We start from the raw sequence: 19,303 nt of genomic DNA on the forward strand, positions 1-19,303 counted from the left end.
TGGGGAGCGATGGGAGCCCTGCAAACAGAAAGAGTCTGACAGCCACAAAAGTTAAGGAGCACTTAGTGGTGTAAATATTTGGCTTTGGAAATAAAGAAACTCTACTCAGCTGCCAGGCAGACAAACCCCTGAAAGGGTCTGTAGGGCAAAGAGGAGAAGAAAAACAGCGAGAAAGGCAAGCGGGAAATGGAGAGTCCTTAAGGCTTCCTCTGGTCAGAATGCCTTCTCTGCAGGCTGCTGTCCGCTTCAACTGCAGATATTGGAGCGAGAGATAGAGAGATAGAGAGAGAGAGATTGCTGAAAAACCAACCAAGGCAAGTGTGTGGATCTCCCTCACTGAGACCCCCAAAAGACAGGAGATTCAAAATAGGGGAGATGTTGGTGTGGGAGTGACCAGAAGGTTTTGTAGCTGCTTGTAGAGGGCAAAACACAGGACCCCCCCTGGCAAAGGTGCAAGAAAACCAGGGCTCCTTCCCTGCCCCCCCATTTCGTCCTGTAAGGGCAGCTCCTGAAAAACAGGGCAGGAGGCTTCCAACCCAAGAGACCTCAGTGGGTCATCCAGGGGGCACCGGCAGGGCGAGGACCCGTCTCCATCTTCTCAGCCTTCAGCTTCCCACTCGCCTCTTCCTTCTCGGCGCTGAGAGTCGAACGCTTCCCCCAGAGTCCCTCTTCGGCCCAGACGTGGAGGACACCTGCCGTTTGGAGAAGGAGGAGAAGGAGGAATGAGGCTGCATGGGCACGGCACAGTGATGGCCTGCAGGCGATTAAAATCCCAGGTAGGGACACAACCCGTCTCCCGGCTTCACCTACAACTTCGGAACTCCCTGCCCATTGATATGAAGCAGGCGCTTCCCCCAAATTCTTTCCAGTGTCTGCTAAAACATTCTTCCGACAAGCCAGCCCAGATGCTTAGAAAGCTGGTGTGAGTTTTAATCTGTTTTTAGTCTTTTGCTTAAATTGGGACACAGGTGGCGCTGTGGGTTAAACCACAGAGCCTAGGACTTGCCAATCAGAAGGTTGGCGGTTCGAATCCCCACGACGGGGTGAGCTCCCATTACTCGGTCCCTGCTCCTGCCAACCTGGCAGTTCGAAAGCACGTCAGTGCAAGTAGATAAATAGGTACCGCTCTGGCGGGAAGGTAAACGGCATTTCCATGCGCTGCTCTGGTTCGCCAGAAGTGGCTTAGTCATGCTGGCCACATGACCCGGAAGCTGTATGCCGGCTCCCTCGGCCAATAAAGCGAGATGAGCGCTGCAACCCCAGAGTTGGCCACAACTGGACCTGATGGTCAGGGGTCCCTATACCTTTACACCATTAAATTATAGTTAAAGCTTCTAAGTGGTTTATATTTTTTTGCAAACCATAATAGAAGAAGAAGAAGAAGAAGAGTTTGGATTTGATATCCCGCCTTTCACTCCCCTTCAGGAGCCTCAAAGCGGCTAACAATCTCCTTTCCCTTCCTCCCCCACAACAAACAGTCTGTGAGGTGAGTGGGGCTGAGAGACTTCACAGAAGTGTGACTGGCCCAAGGTCACCCAGCAGCTGCATGTGGAGGAGCGGAGACGCGAACCCGGTTACCCAGATTACGTGACTACCGCTCTTAACCACTACACCACACTGGCGTAATAATAATAATAATAATAATAATAATAATAAATTTTTATTTATACCCCGCCCTTCCTGGTTCAGAAACTGGGCTCAGGGCAGCTAACAACAAATTGAAAACACTTAATTGATGCTACAAAAAACAGCATAAAATACAGAATAAAACGTGAATAACAATAAAATCAAAAATCAATTTAGGGGGAAAATCCACCCAATAAACATTAGATGATCCCCAGGGTTAGCTGGCTAAATTAGTCCTACTTGGGCCAGTGAGGAGGCCAGGGGAGAATTAGCTGTGGGGTCTCAGAGTGGGTGATCTTCATAAAAAGGGGAGGGAAGAGAAGGGAAATAAAAGATCAGGCTGAATTCAAATTAAAGGCCAGGCGGAATAGCTCTGTCTAACAGGCACTGTGGAAGGAGGTTAAATCCTGCAGGGCCCTGGTCTCATGGGACAGAGCATTCCACCAGGTCAGAGCCACCACTGAGAAGGCCCTGGCCCTGGAGGAGGATAATCTGACTTCCTTAGGGCCCGGGACCTCTAAACTATGGTTATTTATGGATCTTAAGGTCCTTTGCGGGGCAGACCAGGAGAGGGGTCCCGTAAACTTTGACGGGTTTCTTTCCCCCTCAGACAAGCTGTGCATAATTTTTATGAAATCACCACCACCATCTCCCTGGCCTAGGCTCCCCCCCCCCCCCCGCTTTCTAGCACTAGACTGGACCACTGAGCCAAAACCCAAGTGGGGGCTCCCCTCTCCTTCGCCAGGCAGCACACAGGCCCCGTCCTGTCCAAAGGCAGGACTTTTTCCACCCCCCATGAAGGCTTCCTCCCCCCTTAAAATACCCCCCCCCCTTATAACTACTAATAAGCCCAGAGTCCTCGTTTTGAGTCCATGCCAATTGTTTGAAGCCAAACAACAGCCCTTGTCTCCTGCCAAACTTCCCTCCCTGGGAAAGGGGCCATTTACAAACAGGGGTTGGACGGACACCTGTCAGAAACTGCTGTGCCGCCCACTTCACTCCATCCAAGTAATTCTTGTGTGTTTTACCTGCAGAACCGGGAATAGCAAACTGCTCACTTTCCACTTTCACAGGAACCTGGAGGGGCAGGAAACAAGGGGGGGGGGGAGAAAAGCAGGGGGTTTTGTTTGCCGTTTATGGTTCTCAAGTCATCTGAAGCCATAAAAAAAAAAGAACTCTGACCATAGCTGTCAACTTTTCCCTTTTCTTGCAAGGAATCCTATTTGGAATAAGGGAATTTCCCTTAAAAAAAGGGGAAACGTTGACAGCTATGACTCTGACTAGCCTCCCAGAGAATCTTTCTCCATCCAACCAAAAAGGATTTGAGCACAAGACCTCCTCCCCCCCCCCGGGTTTCTGCCAACTGGCATTCAGAAGCTTTGCTGCTGCCTTTGATGGTGAAGGAAGGGCAGAGCCATTGTGACGAAGGGCAGCCCATCTAGAGCCTCCTCCTCCATGAATCTGCCCAATCCTCTTTCAAAGCCATCCCAGTTGGGGGCCATCCTGTGGAAGGGAGTTCCACAGGTCAACTCTGCACCGTTAAAAGGGATCCTGGCCCGCAGGTTCAAGGGCTGCAGGAGATCAACAACTGCCAGACTTTTAGAAGGCATCTGAATGCAGCCCTGTTTAGGGAAGCTTTTAATGTTTGATGTATTACAGTATTTTAATATTTTGATGGAAGCCGGCCAGAGTAGTTGGGGAAGCCCAGCCAGATGGGCGGGGTATGTATGTATAAATAAATAAAATAATAATAATAATAATAATAATAATAATAATAATAATAATAATAATAATGACTATGACTCCTCCTCCCGAGAAGACGCTTTCAACCAGAGTTCCAGGGTCCCAGGGCAGCACTTACGTGGGGCGGAGGGGCTCCGAAGAGAAGGCCGGTCTCCTGCTGGCAGCCCTCCAGGGCCGGGGGGGAGGTCCCCGGCTTGGCTTCCATGGTCCCCCTGGAGCTGGAGAAAGCCAAGTTGGGAAAGAGCTCAGGCACCAGCATGAGCCCCACCCTCCACGTCCAACACAAGGGGGGGGGGTCTCCTCCCATTCCGCACCCTCCCAGCTCCTCTCCTGACTAACATGGATGAATGGCCCAAGAGCAGGCCGGGGCTCTCCTAGCAAGTCCCAGGGCAGACCAGCAACTCGCGTCAAGCGCCCTGGATCTGGCCCCTTTCGAGGGCAAGGAGGAGTTCCTGCAGCTGGAGTCTTTTTAGCTGTGGTTCTGGGACCCTTGAGCTCCCCCCCCCCAGCTCTAAAATCTTGTGTTTCTGTTACCCGCCAGGAATTCCTCTAGAGCAGCTTACCTCCGAGAGGGGAGCCCGGCAGGGCCACATCCTGCCCCAGGCGCTGCGGCCGGGCCTTTGTGCTTCTTCTCCCCTGCCCTCTTGGAGCCGTACGGGTACAGAGTCACCTGAGGGGGTTGAGGGGCAACAGAAGGGATTAAAACAAATTAAGGAGCATACAAAGTTTCTAAACATCTGAGTAAAAAGGGACTCCTGACCATTAGGCCCAGTTGTGGCCGACTCTGGGGTTGCGGCGCTCATCTCGCTTTATTGGCCGAGGGAGCCAGCGTTTGTCTGCAGACAGCTTCCGGGTCATGTGGCCAGCATGACTAAGCCGCTTCTGGCGAACCAGAGCAGCGCACGGAAACGCCGTTTACCTTCCCGCCAGAGTGGTACTTGCACTTTGAGGTGCTTTCGAACTGCTAGGTGGGCAGGAGCAGGGACCGAGCAACGGAAGCTCACCCCGTCGCAGGGATTCGAACCGTCGACCTTCTGATCGGCAAGTCCTAGGCTCTGTGGTTTAACCCTGCATTCTGGTCTTAGACCAAGGTAAAGTTCTCAAACCGAGACACTATTTCTGGTTTTGCGAAGTTTGTAAACTGAATCGTTCTTAAACTGGACTGTTCTTAAACTGAGGTACAACTGTATAGTGAGTTACACAAAGTTATATTGTGCTATGTTACAATTAAATATACGTAGAGAAACGTTTTTAAAAAATAAAATTCTGATTAACCTGCGGCTTTGTTTCCCAAAACAGATGCTGGAGCATCCCTCCGATCAAAACACAAAGAATCCGAATTCAGGTGGGGAAGCAAAATCAGGCAGAGGCAGAGAAGTGGGTGCCCTGCTTGGGGCAGGAGGCACAGAAGGGGCTCCTCTGGGATTCGCCCCAAGGCTCAGCCTGTTGCATTTGTACATCACCCTCCACCCGCAGATCTCAGAACAGTTCACAACACAAAAACGCAAGATAAAAAAAGCAAAACACATAAGAAAAACCAGGACGAAAGCAAACCAATAACCCCCGTCCCTGCAGAAACACATTTGAAAGGGTATCAGATGTTAATTCGTTTTACCTGGACGGGTGCGAGAGAGACGGCTCCGATCCGGACATCCACGCATGTGGCCAAGGAGCTCGGGGGATCCTGACTCCCCTGCAGGCCCCTCCTCATTTCAGGGAAACTGTCCTCTCTTTGTGTGGGGCAGGGAAGGATGTAACTGACGCAGGAGCGCCTACAAATCTTGTCAACCTTGGTGCAGATGGTCATTAATTCTGTTGGGGGGGGGAGGAAGCCAAAAAGCCTGTTAATCTCTCTCTTAAGGCCCCACGAACCCAGACATGGCCACCTGAACCCCACACACCTTCTCTTCCCCGGGGTCTTCCACAGCCTCCCCCTCCCCTGGCAAGCAAAGACTTAGGAGCCAAACAGGTGCATCCGAACTACGTCCAAGAATCAGCAACCCTCAAATCTTTTTCAGGCACAGAAGTGGGCCACGTGTGTGGCAGGGGCGCAGGAAATGCCCCCCCTCACCCCTTGGCAAGATTCCCACCCACAAGCATAAGAAAAGGCGGCCCCCACTTGGCTACCAGACACCGTGGACTCTGTTTTTCCTAACGCTTATTACGTATATAAGGTGGTATGAAACACAGCCCTACTCGGAGCAAACCTGCTGAAGTTAAGAAGCTCCAATGTCTGCATGTAAGAGCAGTTTGAGAGTGGAAGGGGCTCCCTCAGAAGGTGGGGGGGCTCTCCTTCCTTGGAGGCCTTTAAGCAGAGGTTGGGTGCTCCTCCCTCATGGACCGATTATCATAGAATCGTAGAATGGGAAGGGACCCAAGATGCCCAGAAGACCTGAGATGCCAGTGACACAGCAGGGCATCGTAAGACGCAGGCCAGGCCAAGACAAGGGGCAGAAACCCCACATTAATAGCCGCCCACTTGCACTTTCCCAGAGAATGGTTGGATTCAACGGAAGATGGTCCTGGAAAGAGGAGTTTCTAAAACTTGCCTCCACCCCTGGAGCATCAAGGCTGCATGTCCCTCTGAGGGCAGGGGGTGCCATGGTTGGGGGCGGGGGGGGGGGACACACACAGCCGTACCTGAGGTTATCTTTGCGTTCTTCTGCACAGGCTTCAGCAGCGGCTCCAGCTGCATTTTCAGGGATGTCTGCAGCTCCTGGGCCAAATCCTGAAACCTCGCTCCGATGTGTTGCTGGAAGGAAACAGCGCTGCACTGAGGCACTTGGCCCAAGAAGCCGCCCCCTCCCTGCTCCTTCTACCGCCTGCCCCGCTATGAGTGCGCGGAGGGGGCACTCAGAGCCACCTGCGCGCAACACGGGGGCTTTCCTTCCAACAGAGAGAGACAGGTGGGGAGATCCTGTGGCCCTGGCAGATCGCAGACTAATGACCCTCGGGTTCCCTCCCCCCTTTACAATTCTATGGTCCTTGACTTCCGGTTTCCTGCCGACTGAGAAGGGAGCGCGGAACCAATCATCCTATCGGTTGGAGACCTACAGAGGAATGAGGGGAGAGCGCCAAGGCAAGACGCCACCCCCAGAAAGTTCCACTAGGGTTTCTCTGCTCTCTGGAACGGCCCACAAACTCACCTGCAGCAGTTTCAGCCGCTCCTGCAGCAAGTTTGCAGCCGAATCGAAGACGGCGTGTTTCTCCGTGCTGATGAAATGCTCCATGCAGGCCTTCATCCGCTGGAAGTAGCCGGGGCCAGACATCTGGGTGCAAGCTGGAGGGGAAGCACGTGGCACATCAGCACAACGCAGAGCCCTGACACGTGGGACCCCCCCGACTCTGTCCCCCAAGACTTCCTTGATGGACCGGATCCTACCATAGTGCAAAACCCTCCCAGCTTCCTCAGAGACTGCCCATCACGCTTTGAGCACTCTCTCCTCCTGGGGTTCCCATAAGGACATGAGCTTGCAGGATCAGGCCAGTGGCCCATTGGTCCAGCACCCTGTTCTCTCAGTGGCTGTTATAGGAATGCAGGAATCTAGACAGACTGCCTCTGGATCAGGAAGCTCCATAAGAGCTTAAGAGAAGGCCAAAGGGGCTCACTGAGTCCCGCATCCTGTGGGAAACCGCAAAGCAGGGTCTGATCTCCCCCCCTGCGGTTTCCAGCTGCCTCCCACCGTGGGGGGGGCAGAGCAAGAGCCATCTCGGCCAGCAGCACCCCCCTCCCCGGCCCTTCTATGCCATTCTTCACCTGCGTACGCTGGCTCCATGTGTTTCCGGATCTCTGGCGTCAGGATGCGGGAAAAGCTCCTCTGCCTTTCAGTGATGTAATCCATCAGACTCAGAGTGAAGTTGAGCAACTGAGAGAAGGGTTCAGGAGTCTGGATGAGCCTTCCGACCCACGTGGTCCCTCACAAACCCACCACTCGCCCCACAGGACCCCAACGTCTTTGCAAATTCACTTTAAAAAACAACAACTATTAAATTTGCACACCGTCCTTCATCTGTAGATCTCTGGGCGATTTGCAGCATAAAAAACCACAAAATACAGAATAAAAGCAAGAACGAAACAACAACAGCACACAAACACAACCTAATAACGCCCCCCCTGGACCTCAGGGGCAACCGAGGCAGAGAGCCCCCCCCTTCCCCAGCCTCACCCTCGCAGAAGCCGCCTCCATCTGCTGGCGGCGAATGGTGTGTATTGCAGCTGCCACCCCGCTGTGCTTGCAGAGCTTCTTCCGGAGGTCTTTGAAGAAGCGCCTCAGCTTGTCCAAGATGGCAGCAGCGAAGCCCTGAATGGACTCTTTCAGCTGACAGCTAGGAGGAAGAACAGGCGCAGGAGGGTTGGGAGAGAGCCGGCTGGACCACCTCCCTCCTCCGGGCCCCCTTGCAAGGGCACAGCGCCCACCTCCCCATCCCTGGCCTCCCTGAGTCCCATACATGCAGCCTTTGGCCCCTGAGACCCTCGTAGGGGTGTCTCTGGCTGCCCCCCCCCCCCAGCAGCAGCCACGCAGCTCTTCCCTCCAGGGCTGCAACTCAGCCAGCCAGCCCTTTTCTAAGGGTGCCATTGGAGCTGGCCTCAGAACTGTGCGCCCAGACCAGGCGGCCAATGAGGGCGGGCTGGGCTGGGAGGGAAGATTTTGTGCGCAGGAGGAGGAGGGGTACAGGCCCCCCCCAGGCATAAGGTTCACCCACATCCCGCTCCGTTTCATTATTTATTGATATTTAGCCGAATGTTTCATTGACAGCTTCTCTGCTTCTACTTCTTGGCATGCTTCATTTTTAAATTGCGGCACATGCATTTCCCCTCTTTGATTTATGCGTTTTATGTTAACCACTTTGGGAATTCACATAGGAAGCGGTATCTAAATGTCGAGGATGACAGAATGGAGTCACTCAGAAGGTTGCAGACTCGCCTCCCTTGGAGGTTTTCCAAGCAGAGGTTGAATGGCCACATGCCAGGGATTCTTGAGCTGGGACCCCTGCACTGGATGACCCTCAGGGCCCCTGGCAACACTACAATTCTATGATGGTAAAAAAAAAAGAAGGAAAAAAAAAAGGTAAAGGCCCCCAGGACAATTAAGTCCAGTCAAAGGCGACTCTGGGGTTGTGGCGCTCATCTCGCTTTCAGGCTGAGGGAGCCGGCGTTTGTCCACAGACAGCTTTCTGGGTCATGTGGCCAGAATGACTAAACCTCAGGTTGAATATGCTTCATGTTGAGCGAGTTTGAGTTGCGCTCCTCGTTACTTCCGGGTTTCGCTGCTCAAGCATGAGCAGTCGCTCAAAATGATGTCACGTGCATGCGCAGAAGCGACGGAAAGCAACACGTGCATGTGCAGACATGCCGTCGCTAGTTACATTTGCTTCTGGATGTGAACGGGGCTCTGGAATGGATCCTGTTCGCATCCCGAGGTACCACTGTACTCGCACTGGTGTGCTTTCGAACTGCTAGGCTGGCAAGAGCTGGGACAGAGAAACAGGAGCTCACCCCGTCGCAGGGATTTGAATCGTCGACCTTCCGATCGGCAAGCCCAAGAGACTCAGTGTTTAGACCACAGCACCACCCGCGTCTCTTTTAATACTATGAGGACACCTAAGCCTGGCCCCTCATTCCCACGGCTGCCCCGAGCAAAATGGGACATACTTGAAGACCTCGTTCCACGTCCCAGCCAGGGCCTCCCAGATCGGTTTGGCGAGGTGGCTGTTGAAATCCACCACGCAGTTGAGGGTCGGAGAGGCGTAGAGACCGTGGTGGTTGCAGACGGCCCGGTATGTGGCATGTGGGTAGCCATTCACCTGCAAAGGGAGGAACAGAGAGCGTGGCTTGAAAAGCGGAGCTGGCCAAGGCTGGGCGGGGATGTTCTCAGGAGGCAGAGCAATCACAAGCATGGGGGGGAAACCACAGAATCAGACGACCAACTCAAGGACACAAATAGAAGCCTTCCCTGGCAGTCGCCAAACCAAGGAGGCGCAGGGTGGGCGCTCCCTTTGGGTGGCTCCCCTTCCCCACCCCCAGTTTGGGCACATGACACTCTGGGCTCTTCTGCCTAAGCCCCACAGAAAGGAGCAGGAGATGCAAGGAGAGCCTGCAGGATCAGGCCAATGGCCCATCAATCCAGCATCTTGTTCTTCTGGTGGCTGAATACTGTGGGACACCAGCGAGCTGTTAGGATATTTCCGTTCCACCTTAAAAAGGGGACAGGCTGTCGTGAGTCACAGCCTGAGTACTTCCGGCTCACAGGAAGTTTCTGTTTTATATAGCTTTCGTTTTTCACTCTGTTGCCTCGACAGGCAGGCAGGCAGTCATGTTTTCCCTTTGTTTTGACCAACGCTGAATAAAGCTGTATATATGCTGCGCTCCTGGGTGCATCTTTCGCTCTGCGAAAAGGGCGTGAACGAGTCCTGGCATGTCGACTACTATTTCTGAGGCTTGTGTTGCTAATTGACTGATACTGTTCTACCAGAGGTTGATGGATTGTCCGGAGACGTGGAGACATGTTGGCCTTTGTCTCCCTGGCAGTATCCCAACACGAGCAGGATCTGAGCCCAACCAATATTCAGAGCTGTCGCTGCCTCCCACGCCTAGCAGTGCTGCAAGGAGGACTCCCTTTTCTCTCCCGAGTCTCCCAACATTCAGCGTCACGGGATGCCCACCCATTCCAGCCAGCGCTAAAAGGATCCTGATGGATCGTGCCCTTTGCAAAGCGGTCTGGCTTTTGTATATTATTCTTTAGAAGAGGGTCTGTATCCCGCTATATCATAAAAATGGAGGAATTAAGCCAGCAGCGGAGGCCAGGCTTCCCTCCTGCCTTGCTTCTATCAGCCTTACCCAGCCTGGCACCCCAAGATACTTTGGACTCCCCTAAGTCAGTGGTGGGTGGGGTGGGTGGCCATTTAAGCATTATTGTTGGGGGGCAGAGTGCTCTGCATCAACATCATATTTAAGCAGAAACGAACACACAATAAATGTGGTTGCTGCTGCCTCAAGACCTGGGACTTGCTGTTTAAAAAGGGCTTCATCTTTTAAAACGCCGGCCAACACCAGCTTGGTCTCCCTCCGCACATTTTCTGTGGCACACAAGGCTTTCAGGAAGAGAGGAGCTCTGACTTACAGGGCAGCCCCAGCTCCTGACGACATCCTGGCACAGCTCCTTGGCCCGGCTGGTGCCCTTGGCCAGGCTGGCAAAGAGAAGGCCTTCCAAGCAGTGCCGGGTGTCGCGGAGGCTGCCGTCGATGGCCTCCTGGAGGAGGCTGGGGAGCTGCTGCAGGGACTGCCACACACTCTCCTGGATGTCGGTCTGGGGAGGAATAATAATAATAATTATAATAAAAATAAAAATAAAAATAAATGTTATTTATATCCTGCCCTCCCCAGCCGAAGCTGGGCTCAGAGCGGCTAACAGTAAAAGTAACACAGTTTACATAAAATCACAATCAGTTAATTGAAATTCATTCTAAAATCAATTCAGAATCAAATCCATGGCAACTATTGGGCTAGAGTTCTGTGAGGATTACTGAAGGAGAGAGGGGGTCAGGCTGTGCCTTGGCCAAAGGCCTGGTGGAACAGCTCTGTCTTGCAGGCCCTGCGGAAAGATGTCAAGCCCCGCAGGGCCCTAGTCTCTTGGGACAGAGCGTTCCACCAGATCGGGGCCACAGCCGAAAAAGCCCTGGCTCTGGTTGAGGCCAGCCTAACCTCCCTGTGGCCCGGGACCTCTGAGATGTTTTTGTTTGAAGATCGTAAGCTCCTCCGTGGGACATACCAGGAGAGGCGGTCCCATAGGCACGAGGGTCTAGGCCGCATAGGGCTTTAAAGGTTAAAACCAGCACCTTGAACCTGACCCTGTACTCCACCGGGAGCCAGTGCAGCTGGTATAGGGATATGAGAGGCTGCAGGGCTCTCCGTAAGCAGCAACCGAGAGGCGACTCCGCAGGTTGAGGATGACGAGTTGCACCCTTGCAGGGCACAAGTCACCTTGCACCCTTCTTCCAAGCCCTCCTAAGAACAGTGGAAGAGCCTGGCTGCAGGATCAGGCCACAGAGGGCCTACCAAGGGGTGGAGGGAACTCCCTTAGCCAGCTCTGGGGAAAAGCAATTCATTTTCCCGAAACCTGAGCCCCAATGGGACGCTGCTGGACCCCAGACTATTATTATTTAACTGGAAATGCAGCAGGGTCTTCTCTCTCTGCCCGCCAGGCTTCCATTCACACCTGCCACCTCCTGGCCTCGGACGCTATTCTGGCTGCAGGAGAATGCACCTCTCATTGCAAATGATTCTGCGGCAGGGCAGGAAAGGAATGGAAATGTGCCCTATGCTCAGCGCTTGGTTATGCAGTGGTACCTTGGATCCTGAACGGCTTGGCTCCCAAACAAATTGGCTCCCAGATGCCGCAAACCTGGAAGTAAGTGTTCTGGTTTGCGAACATTTTTCGGAAGCCAAACGTCCAACGCGAGTGCAGGAAGCTTCTGCAGCCAATCGGAAGCCGCGCCTAGGTTTTCGAATGGTTTCAGGAGTCAAACAGACTCCTGGAACGGATTAAGTTCGAGAACCGTGTTAGCACTGTAGTAGGACACCAGGCCTAAGACATTCTTCTCTGGCTCAGATTGAAGTCTGAGCCACAGGAGAATGCCAGAGGCAAGCGTGTCTAAGGGCTCATCTCCACTTGTCCCACTTCTTCTTCCCTTCTGCACGCAATTGGAGCAAAGGGCAATTCGGGTTCTCCCCCGATAGCCATTTGTTCCGATCCATCGCTAAAGAGCAGAGCTCAGCAAGGGGACAACCACGCAAACGCCGGCTTCCTAGGCGTGGCTCCAGCAGAAGTGCGGACAAGCCCTGCGGTGGGAAATACAGCTTTTGGTGCTCGTTCTGCTACAGGCAAGCTTCTAACCACTGCTGTTTTCATGAGGAAGAAGCCCGTTCCCAAGCCTTTGGCCCTGCTCACCTCTGCTCTCTGGCTGGTCAGGTAATTCACTATTTGGCTGAGGACCCGAGCCAAGTCCCGGATGAGCTTCTCGGCCGCCCCCTGGCTGTGCTTCAAGGCTGTGCGCATGGCAAACGCCTTCAAGGCCGGTATTTCTGGATAAAAGGAAAACGGGGAATCAACACACAGCAGGCGCACCTTCCTTCATATTCCGGAAGAGGCGCCCTGCGTGTCGGCAAGAGGATGGGGTCCACCCACCGCAAACGGCCGCTGGTTTGTGCATCTGACTTGCAGAGGGCAGCCTGTTCTCCCGAGGAAGTAGCCCCCCCCCTCCGAGTACCTGTGTCCTGGGGGTCGTGGAAGACTTGAGGCTGGCCGTCTCTGATCAGCTTCCCGCAGAGCTTGAGATATTCCGTAGAGCTGACCGTGAACACCTGAAGCTTGCCGCGAAGGGATTCAACTTCCCCAGCGTTGCCAGAGTCCGACCTGGTGGCATCGCCTTCCTCCAGGTCTTCGTCACCGTCCTCCTCGCTCTCAGGAGATGCTGCTTTCCTGGTCATGTCCTACAACAAGAAGCTCTACCATTATTAGAAGGTAGTTATCACCTTTGCCAACAAAGGTCCGTGTAGTAAAAGCTCTGGTTTTCCCAGCAGTGATGTATGGAAGTGAGAGCTGGACCATCAAGAAGGCTGATCGCCAAAGAATGGATGCTTTTGAATTCTGGTGCTGGAGGAGACTCTTGAGAGTCCCATGGACTCAAGAAGATCCAACCTCTCCATTGTGAAGGAAATCAGCCCTGAGTGCTCACTGGAAGGACAGATCGTGAAGCTGAGGCCCCAAGACCACCTCATGAGAAGAGAAGACTCCCTGGAAAAGACCCTGATGTTGGGAAAGATGGAGGGCACAAGGGGAAGGGGACGACGGAGGACGAGATGGCGGGACAGTGTTCTCGAAGCTACCAGCCTCAGTTTGACCAAACTGCGGGAGGCAGTGGAAGACAGGAGTGCCTGGCGTGCTCATGGGGTCACGAAGAGGAGGACACGACTAAACAACTAAACAACAACAACAACATATAAAGCCTGGGAAAGACATCAAAGATTGTTAGAGCCCAAAACAACATGGTGGATACCACCATTAGAGGTATTATCTGTTAAAAAGAAAAATATGGAAGGAAAATGGGCCACATATCAAGCAATTAGTAAAAGAAGATCAAGGACCAAATTAAGGTTAAGACCATATGAAGAACTTAGCCAATATTGTAATACATGGCTACAATATTACCAAATTGATCACCTATTCAAGCAGGATAAGATTACCGGATTTGGCAAAGAAGAATCAAAATTACAAACAGAGTTATTAAAAAGTCCTAAAAACATATCCTCTAAAATGTATAATTATTAGAATGGGAATTAAAAGATGAAGAGGTGAAGGAAGTTATGATTAAGTGGGCCAAAGATATAGGCCACACGATTCGATTAGACCAATGGGAAAAATTATGGAAATATGTTATCAAATTCACAGCCTGCGTCACAATTAGAGAAAATATAATGAAAATGCTATACCAATGGTATTTAACCCTGGTTAAATTGGCGAAAATTTATAACTCAAAATCTAATTTGTGCTGGAGATGCAAAACAGAGAAAGGAACAATGTATCATATGTGGTGAGAGTGTGCATATATCAAACAATTTTGGAGCGACATTCAAGAGGAACTTTAAAAAATGCTTAAAATATCATGTAATGAAAAACCAGAGGCGTTCCTCTTGGGAATTTTATCGACTAACATTCCTGAAACTAGGAAAAAAGTTTTCTTATATGCAACCGCTGTGGCCAGAATGATTATAGCAAAAAATTGGGATAAAAAACTCCCTCAATAAGAGAATAGCAAATAAGATTTAGTGAATACATAGAATTAGCAAGACTTACAGCAGTGGTAAGAGGCCAGTCAGACCAAAAACTGATAGAGGAGTGGACTTGCGTGAAGGAATACATTAAAAAACATTGTTCTGGTATTAATACAGTCATACCTTGGGTTACAGACACTTCAGTTTTTTCGGGTTATGGACCAGCCGAAACCCGGAAGTACCGGAACGGGTTACTTCCGGGTATCGGGGGTCGCATATGTGCAGAAGCGCTAAATCATGCTTTGCGCAGAAACACAGAATCGCAACCCGCGCGTGCACAGACGCACCGCTGTGGGTTGCGAAGGTCAGAAAGTCCTTCCTAATGTTTAGTAGGAATCTCCTTTCTTTCCGTCAGTTTGGGTCCTACTCTTTTGGAGCAGAATATTGCTCCACCTGCCATAAGGCAGCCCTGAACCCTGCAGGCATGGGAGGACGGCCCCCACCTCAACTGCGTTTCATGCGTGTTTTGTGCAGCAGGTTCTCCCCCCGGCTAATGCCCCTGTGGACCTGCTGCCAAGGCTGCCTCACCAGGCAAAGCAAATGCCAGCCCCTCGCTCCTCCACCCCAGCGACTCAGTCCTACCTCCAGGCTGGCGCTGAACTCCAACTGAATCTGCTCCTTGGAATACTCATTCCGGGCCCGGACACAGATCAGGCTAATCTCGCGGAGCTTCGCCTCCTTCTGCCTCTGCAAGGCACTGATCTAGACAGGAGAGAAGCAACAAGGGGGGAACTGAGGCACAAACAAAACCAGCTACAACCACAAGAAGGTTGCGGGGGGGGGGGACAGACGGACCAGGAGGGCTTTCCCAAGCAAGGGGGAAACAAGGAGGACGAAAAGCAGCCGTGCCTGGGCTTGGAGGTGGCAAGATACAAGACCTACTCTGAACTCCTTCTCCAGAAGGTCGTGGCGTCTTTGGAGCCAGGCTGAGTCGGAGGCATCGCATCCTGGTCTCTCCCACGGCGATGGCTGCTGCTCAAAAACACACAGAGCGTTATCGGTGGCTTGTGATAGCAAGAGAACAAAAAGCAGCCGCTGCCCCAAAGGCCTGGCAAGAGTTTAGCCTAGAGAAACTGGGTTTCGTCTTGCCTCTGAGCCCTCCCCAGGAAGAAAGCACGTCTCTGGCGCTACGATGGGTCTTTGTTGCCATGCGGCATTACCCAGGGTTGCAGGAATATCCAGCCTAGCAGGGATCAGGGCCGGCCCAAGACATCTTGCCACCTGAGGCAAACCACAAAATGCCCCCCCCCCGCCCAGCCAGGGAAGAAGCAGGGAGCGAAGATCAACACCAGGAACAAAGAGAGAATAAAGATCTATATCATGACCCTCTGCCCCAGGGATCCTGCTGCCTCCCCTTGCCTCATGGGTGGTCCAGCCCTGGCAGGAATCAAACACACACAATTCACACAGGGGAAAGAATTCTGCTTTGCTCGGTGCCAAATTTGAATTCTGAGTTGTTCTTTTTAAAATACAAAATTGAGATGGCCCTGGAGAAGAAGGCGCTCCCTCGACTCGATGGGCCTTGCGAGACATCAGTAGCATCTCCCGCTCTCCGTCTGCTCATCTCGCAAACCTTAAAAGCAGGCTCCGTCGAGAGGCGTGCAGTTTGGGCTCTCCCAGCACAGAAGGAGCTGTCTTTCAAGAGGGGCAAGCAAGGCTGGTCTCCTGGGCCCCGATCCAGCCCTCCAAGAGACAGCCAGAAGGCCACCCTGCGAGGCAGTGGGAATAAGGGCCTCTTAAGGGAGGGAGAAACGCAGGGAGCTTTGCTCAGGACCCTCAGCATCTTCCAACTCTGCAGTTCTGCGAATCTCTTGCTGCAGCTGGTTCAGCAGGGGAGCAAAGGAGGTTTCTGAAATGGCACATCCGGCTGGGCCAGGGGCAAACCACTTTGATGGGTGGCTTTTACAAACCTCTTGCTGCAAAGATGCATAGAGCCTTTCCTTCTCCCTCTCGGCTTGCATTTTCTGATTATCCAGCTCTCTCACTTCATCTTCGATGGGCTGAATCTCGCTTCTCAAGTCCAGGTTCCTGCAAGATTCGGGCGACTGAGCACTTTCAGGGGGAGCCAAGCCTCCTCACAAGAGAGTCCACTTTAACCACTAGCTTTCCAGCAGCACCGATGGGATGACAGAATCCTAGGCTACCCAACAGCTCAATGTCCTCCACTTGCTTTAGACTACAACTCCCATGATCCCTGGCAACTGGCAAGGCTGGCTGTGGCTGATGGTCCTTGCAGTCCAAAACACCTGGGAGGGCGGCTGTCTCAGAGCATCCTCTGTCCCACTGGCCATTAAGCAGCAAGCCAACCCCCCCCCCTTTATGGTCCAAGCTCAATGCCCAGGCAGCCTGGGATCTTTAAATCATCAACACAGCAGCTCACAAGGGCCAAGAAAGAGCATTGTGTGATTTGGGGGTGCCAATCTACGGTGCCTCTCTCTGCCCATCCACAACAGAGGAGCACAAACCGAGGTTACCTGACTATATCTGTAATGTTGAAGCTGTCCGACTTGGTGCAGACAAAAGCCAGGCTGCCGTACAGGCCGTCCATCAGCAGCTGCCTGCGCACACTCGCACTCAGGGTCTCCTTCGCCGTCTTGTCGTCCACGGCTCGGGTGATGCTTGCCACCACCCACACGGCACGGCAGTTCTTCAGGTACTGCGGGGGAGGAAGGAAGCGTCTGCTAAGCCAAGGCGGCTCTGCCGACACGCAGCAGACCCGCAACCTGGCGGTTTGAGCAAAAGCAACGATACACAACCGGGATCATGCCAGGGAGAAACGCTCCGGGGTCCAGGAGAGCAAAGATGTTGGCTTTTTGCAGATTAGTTGCGCTGAAGAAGGCGTGCTGGGGAGACCACACATTACAAGGAACGCAAAAGTAACTTTTGCTAGGTTTTAATAACAAAAACAAAATCTCCTTTTACAATACAGTGGTACCTCGGGTTACATACGCTTCAGGTTACATACGCTTCAGGTTACAGACTCCACTAACCCAGAAATAGTGCTTCAGGTTAAGAACTTTGCTTCAGGATAAGAACAGATATGCTCTGGTGGCGTGGCGGCAGGCCCCATTAGCTAAAATGGTGCTTCAGGTTAAGAACAGTTTCAGGTTAAGAACGGACCTCCGGAACGAATTAAGTACTTAACCCAAGGTACCACTGTATATCAATAAGCATCACCCATCTGCCAGGGAACTGAGAGAGCTAGGTGCCGCTCTTTATATACTATACCCAACAGCTTAATTAACATAACTTAACATCACCTGCTATACTGCTTCACAGCTGTAAAACTAGGTCACGTTATTTGCTCTGGCCCTTGAAGAAATACACATCTTGTGGACCCTTCAAATTTAAAGGGACCATTGAACAAACGCTTGTCCAACCCACAAACACACGGAAGCAGTTCCCCACCTCTTTGGCCACGCTGTCTCTGGCCGCGTTGGCGTCTCGGACGCCGGGCAAGTCCACCAGCACAGCCCCCGTCCTCAACACTTCAGCCTTGGCGAGACGGATCCGGACGCATTTCACAATGGGCCAAAACTCCCCGCCTTTCATCTCCCGCAAATTGTCCGTTCGGGAATCAATGAACCTCTCGATGGCGGCGCGGAACTCTGTCGCCTGCGAGGGAAGCAGGGAGGTCAGCATCCGAAACCTGCCTTTTCAAGATACGCCTGGAACAAGTCAAAAAGCTGGAAGGGAGCCCAAGAGCCATCAATAATAATAACAATAGTTTATTATTTATACCCCGCCCATCTGGCTGAGTTTCCCCCAACCCCTTGCAATGCAGGATCCACCATTAGCCCTTCAACTGGAGGACTCGGTTTCCCTGATGGAAAGCCAGTCTTCTCTGCTGACACTGATGCAACAAAGCCGATTTCAGAGTTTCAAAGGCACACGCCAATCAACGCTTCACTTGCCGTCTCAGCGCAGACGTGCTTCACCGTCCCCAGGTGCTGCGTCACGTCCTGCATCTCCTCCAGCTTCTCCAGCTCATCGACTCTCCCGTAGACGGCCTTCACGCGGCTGTAGGCGGCCCCAGCTTCCGTCTTGCGATCCGGGCAGCGCCTCTTCAGGTGGCCAGACTTGTCCTTCATGTCTTCAAGGAGAGCCTTCAGCTCCTTCTCCCACTCCTGCAGGAGGGAAAAGAACGATGGGGAACAGAATAGATAAATTACTCAAAAAGCAACTCCCAGGCGATGGGAGCTGGGAGTCCAGTCTGGAGGGCACCAGGTTGGCAAAGGCTACTTTTAAATAGAATCACGGAATCGTAGAGTTGGAAGGGACCCCACAGGGTCATCTAGTCCAACCCCCTGCAATGCAGGAATCCCAGCTGGAGAGTCCCTGGCAAGCAGCCCCCCAACCTCTGCTTGAAAACCTCCAAGGAAGGAGAGTCCACCACCTCCTGAGGGAGACCCTTCCACTCTCAAGCAACTCTTACGGTCGGAAAGTCTTTCCTGATGTTTACAGGGAGTCCCCTTTCTTGTAACTTGAATCCTCTGGTTTGAGTCCTATCTTTCAGAGAAGGAGTAAACAAGCTTGTTCACTCTTCCATGGGACAGCCCTTCAGATATTGGAAGATGGTTCTCACATTCCTTCTCAGTCTTTTCCTATTTTCCAGGCTAAACATACCCACCTCCTTCAACCATTCCGCATAAGGCTTGGTTTCCAGACCCTTGATCATCTTCTGCACACCTTGCAGCTTGTCAATAAATACCGTATTTTTTGCACCATAACACTCACTTTTTTCCTCCTAGAAAGTAAGGGGAAATGTCTGTGCGTGTTATGGAGGAAATGCCTACAGGTGGCATGCCTACGGATTTGCCTCCTCTAAAAACTACGTGCGTGTTATGGTCGTGTGCGTGTTATAGAACGAAAAATACGGTATATTTGTTTAATGGCATTATGATTGAAATAAAAAAAAATTAAGCACAGGTGGCGCTGTGGGTAAATCCTCAGTGCCTAGGACTTGCCGATCGCATGGTCGGCGGTTCGAATCCCTGCGGCGGGGTGAGCTCCCGTCTTTTGGTCCCAGCTCCTGCCCACCCAGCAGATCAAAAGCACCCTTAAAGTGCAAGGAGATAAATTGGTACCGCTTTACAGTGGGAA

The 19,303-nt window shown here is 52.4% G+C and overlaps 1 protein-coding gene and 1 long non-coding RNA gene across 2 annotated transcripts in view; one reads left to right on the top strand and one right to left on the bottom strand.

The window, feature by feature from the left end:
- The window catches only part of LOC308593217, a 285,688-nt gene that overhangs the window by 156,872 nt on the left and 109,513 nt on the right, over positions 1 to 19,303 (top strand). The gene's annotated exons all lie outside the window — the stretch shown is intronic.
- NUGGC (nuclear GTPase, germinal center associated) overlaps positions 527 to 19,303 on the bottom strand; it is a 39,649-nt gene continuing 20,872 nt past the window's right edge. The window contains exons 9-27 of the mRNA XM_081204242.1: positions 18,115 to 18,327; positions 17,609 to 17,815; positions 16,675 to 16,856; positions 16,111 to 16,228; positions 15,083 to 15,172; positions 14,783 to 14,902; positions 12,637 to 12,859; positions 12,318 to 12,451; positions 10,491 to 10,676; positions 9,023 to 9,174; positions 7,536 to 7,695; positions 7,127 to 7,235; positions 6,516 to 6,649; positions 6,010 to 6,121; positions 4,985 to 5,181; positions 3,933 to 4,039; positions 3,488 to 3,587; positions 2,655 to 2,703; positions 527 to 692 (exon numbers count right to left, since the gene is read on the bottom strand). Of these exons, the coding sequence (XP_081060368.1) occupies positions 547 to 692; positions 2,655 to 2,703; positions 3,488 to 3,587; positions 3,933 to 4,039; positions 4,985 to 5,181; positions 6,010 to 6,121; positions 6,516 to 6,649; positions 7,127 to 7,235; positions 7,536 to 7,695; positions 9,023 to 9,174; positions 10,491 to 10,676; positions 12,318 to 12,451; positions 12,637 to 12,859; positions 14,783 to 14,902; positions 15,083 to 15,172; positions 16,111 to 16,228; positions 16,675 to 16,856; positions 17,609 to 17,815; positions 18,115 to 18,327 (2,739 nt within the window). The 3' untranslated portion in view covers positions 527 to 546. The remainder of the gene's footprint in view (positions 693 to 2,654; positions 2,704 to 3,487; positions 3,588 to 3,932; positions 4,040 to 4,984; positions 5,182 to 6,009; positions 6,122 to 6,515; positions 6,650 to 7,126; positions 7,236 to 7,535; positions 7,696 to 9,022; positions 9,175 to 10,490; positions 10,677 to 12,317; positions 12,452 to 12,636; positions 12,860 to 14,782; positions 14,903 to 15,082; positions 15,173 to 16,110; positions 16,229 to 16,674; positions 16,857 to 17,608; positions 17,816 to 18,114; positions 18,328 to 19,303) is intronic.

Source organism: Podarcis bocagei (genome assembly GCF_964188305.1).
Source record: "Podarcis bocagei genome assembly, chromosome: 8".
NCBI classification, from domain to species: domain Eukaryota; kingdom Metazoa; phylum Chordata; class Lepidosauria; order Squamata; family Lacertidae; genus Podarcis; species Podarcis bocagei.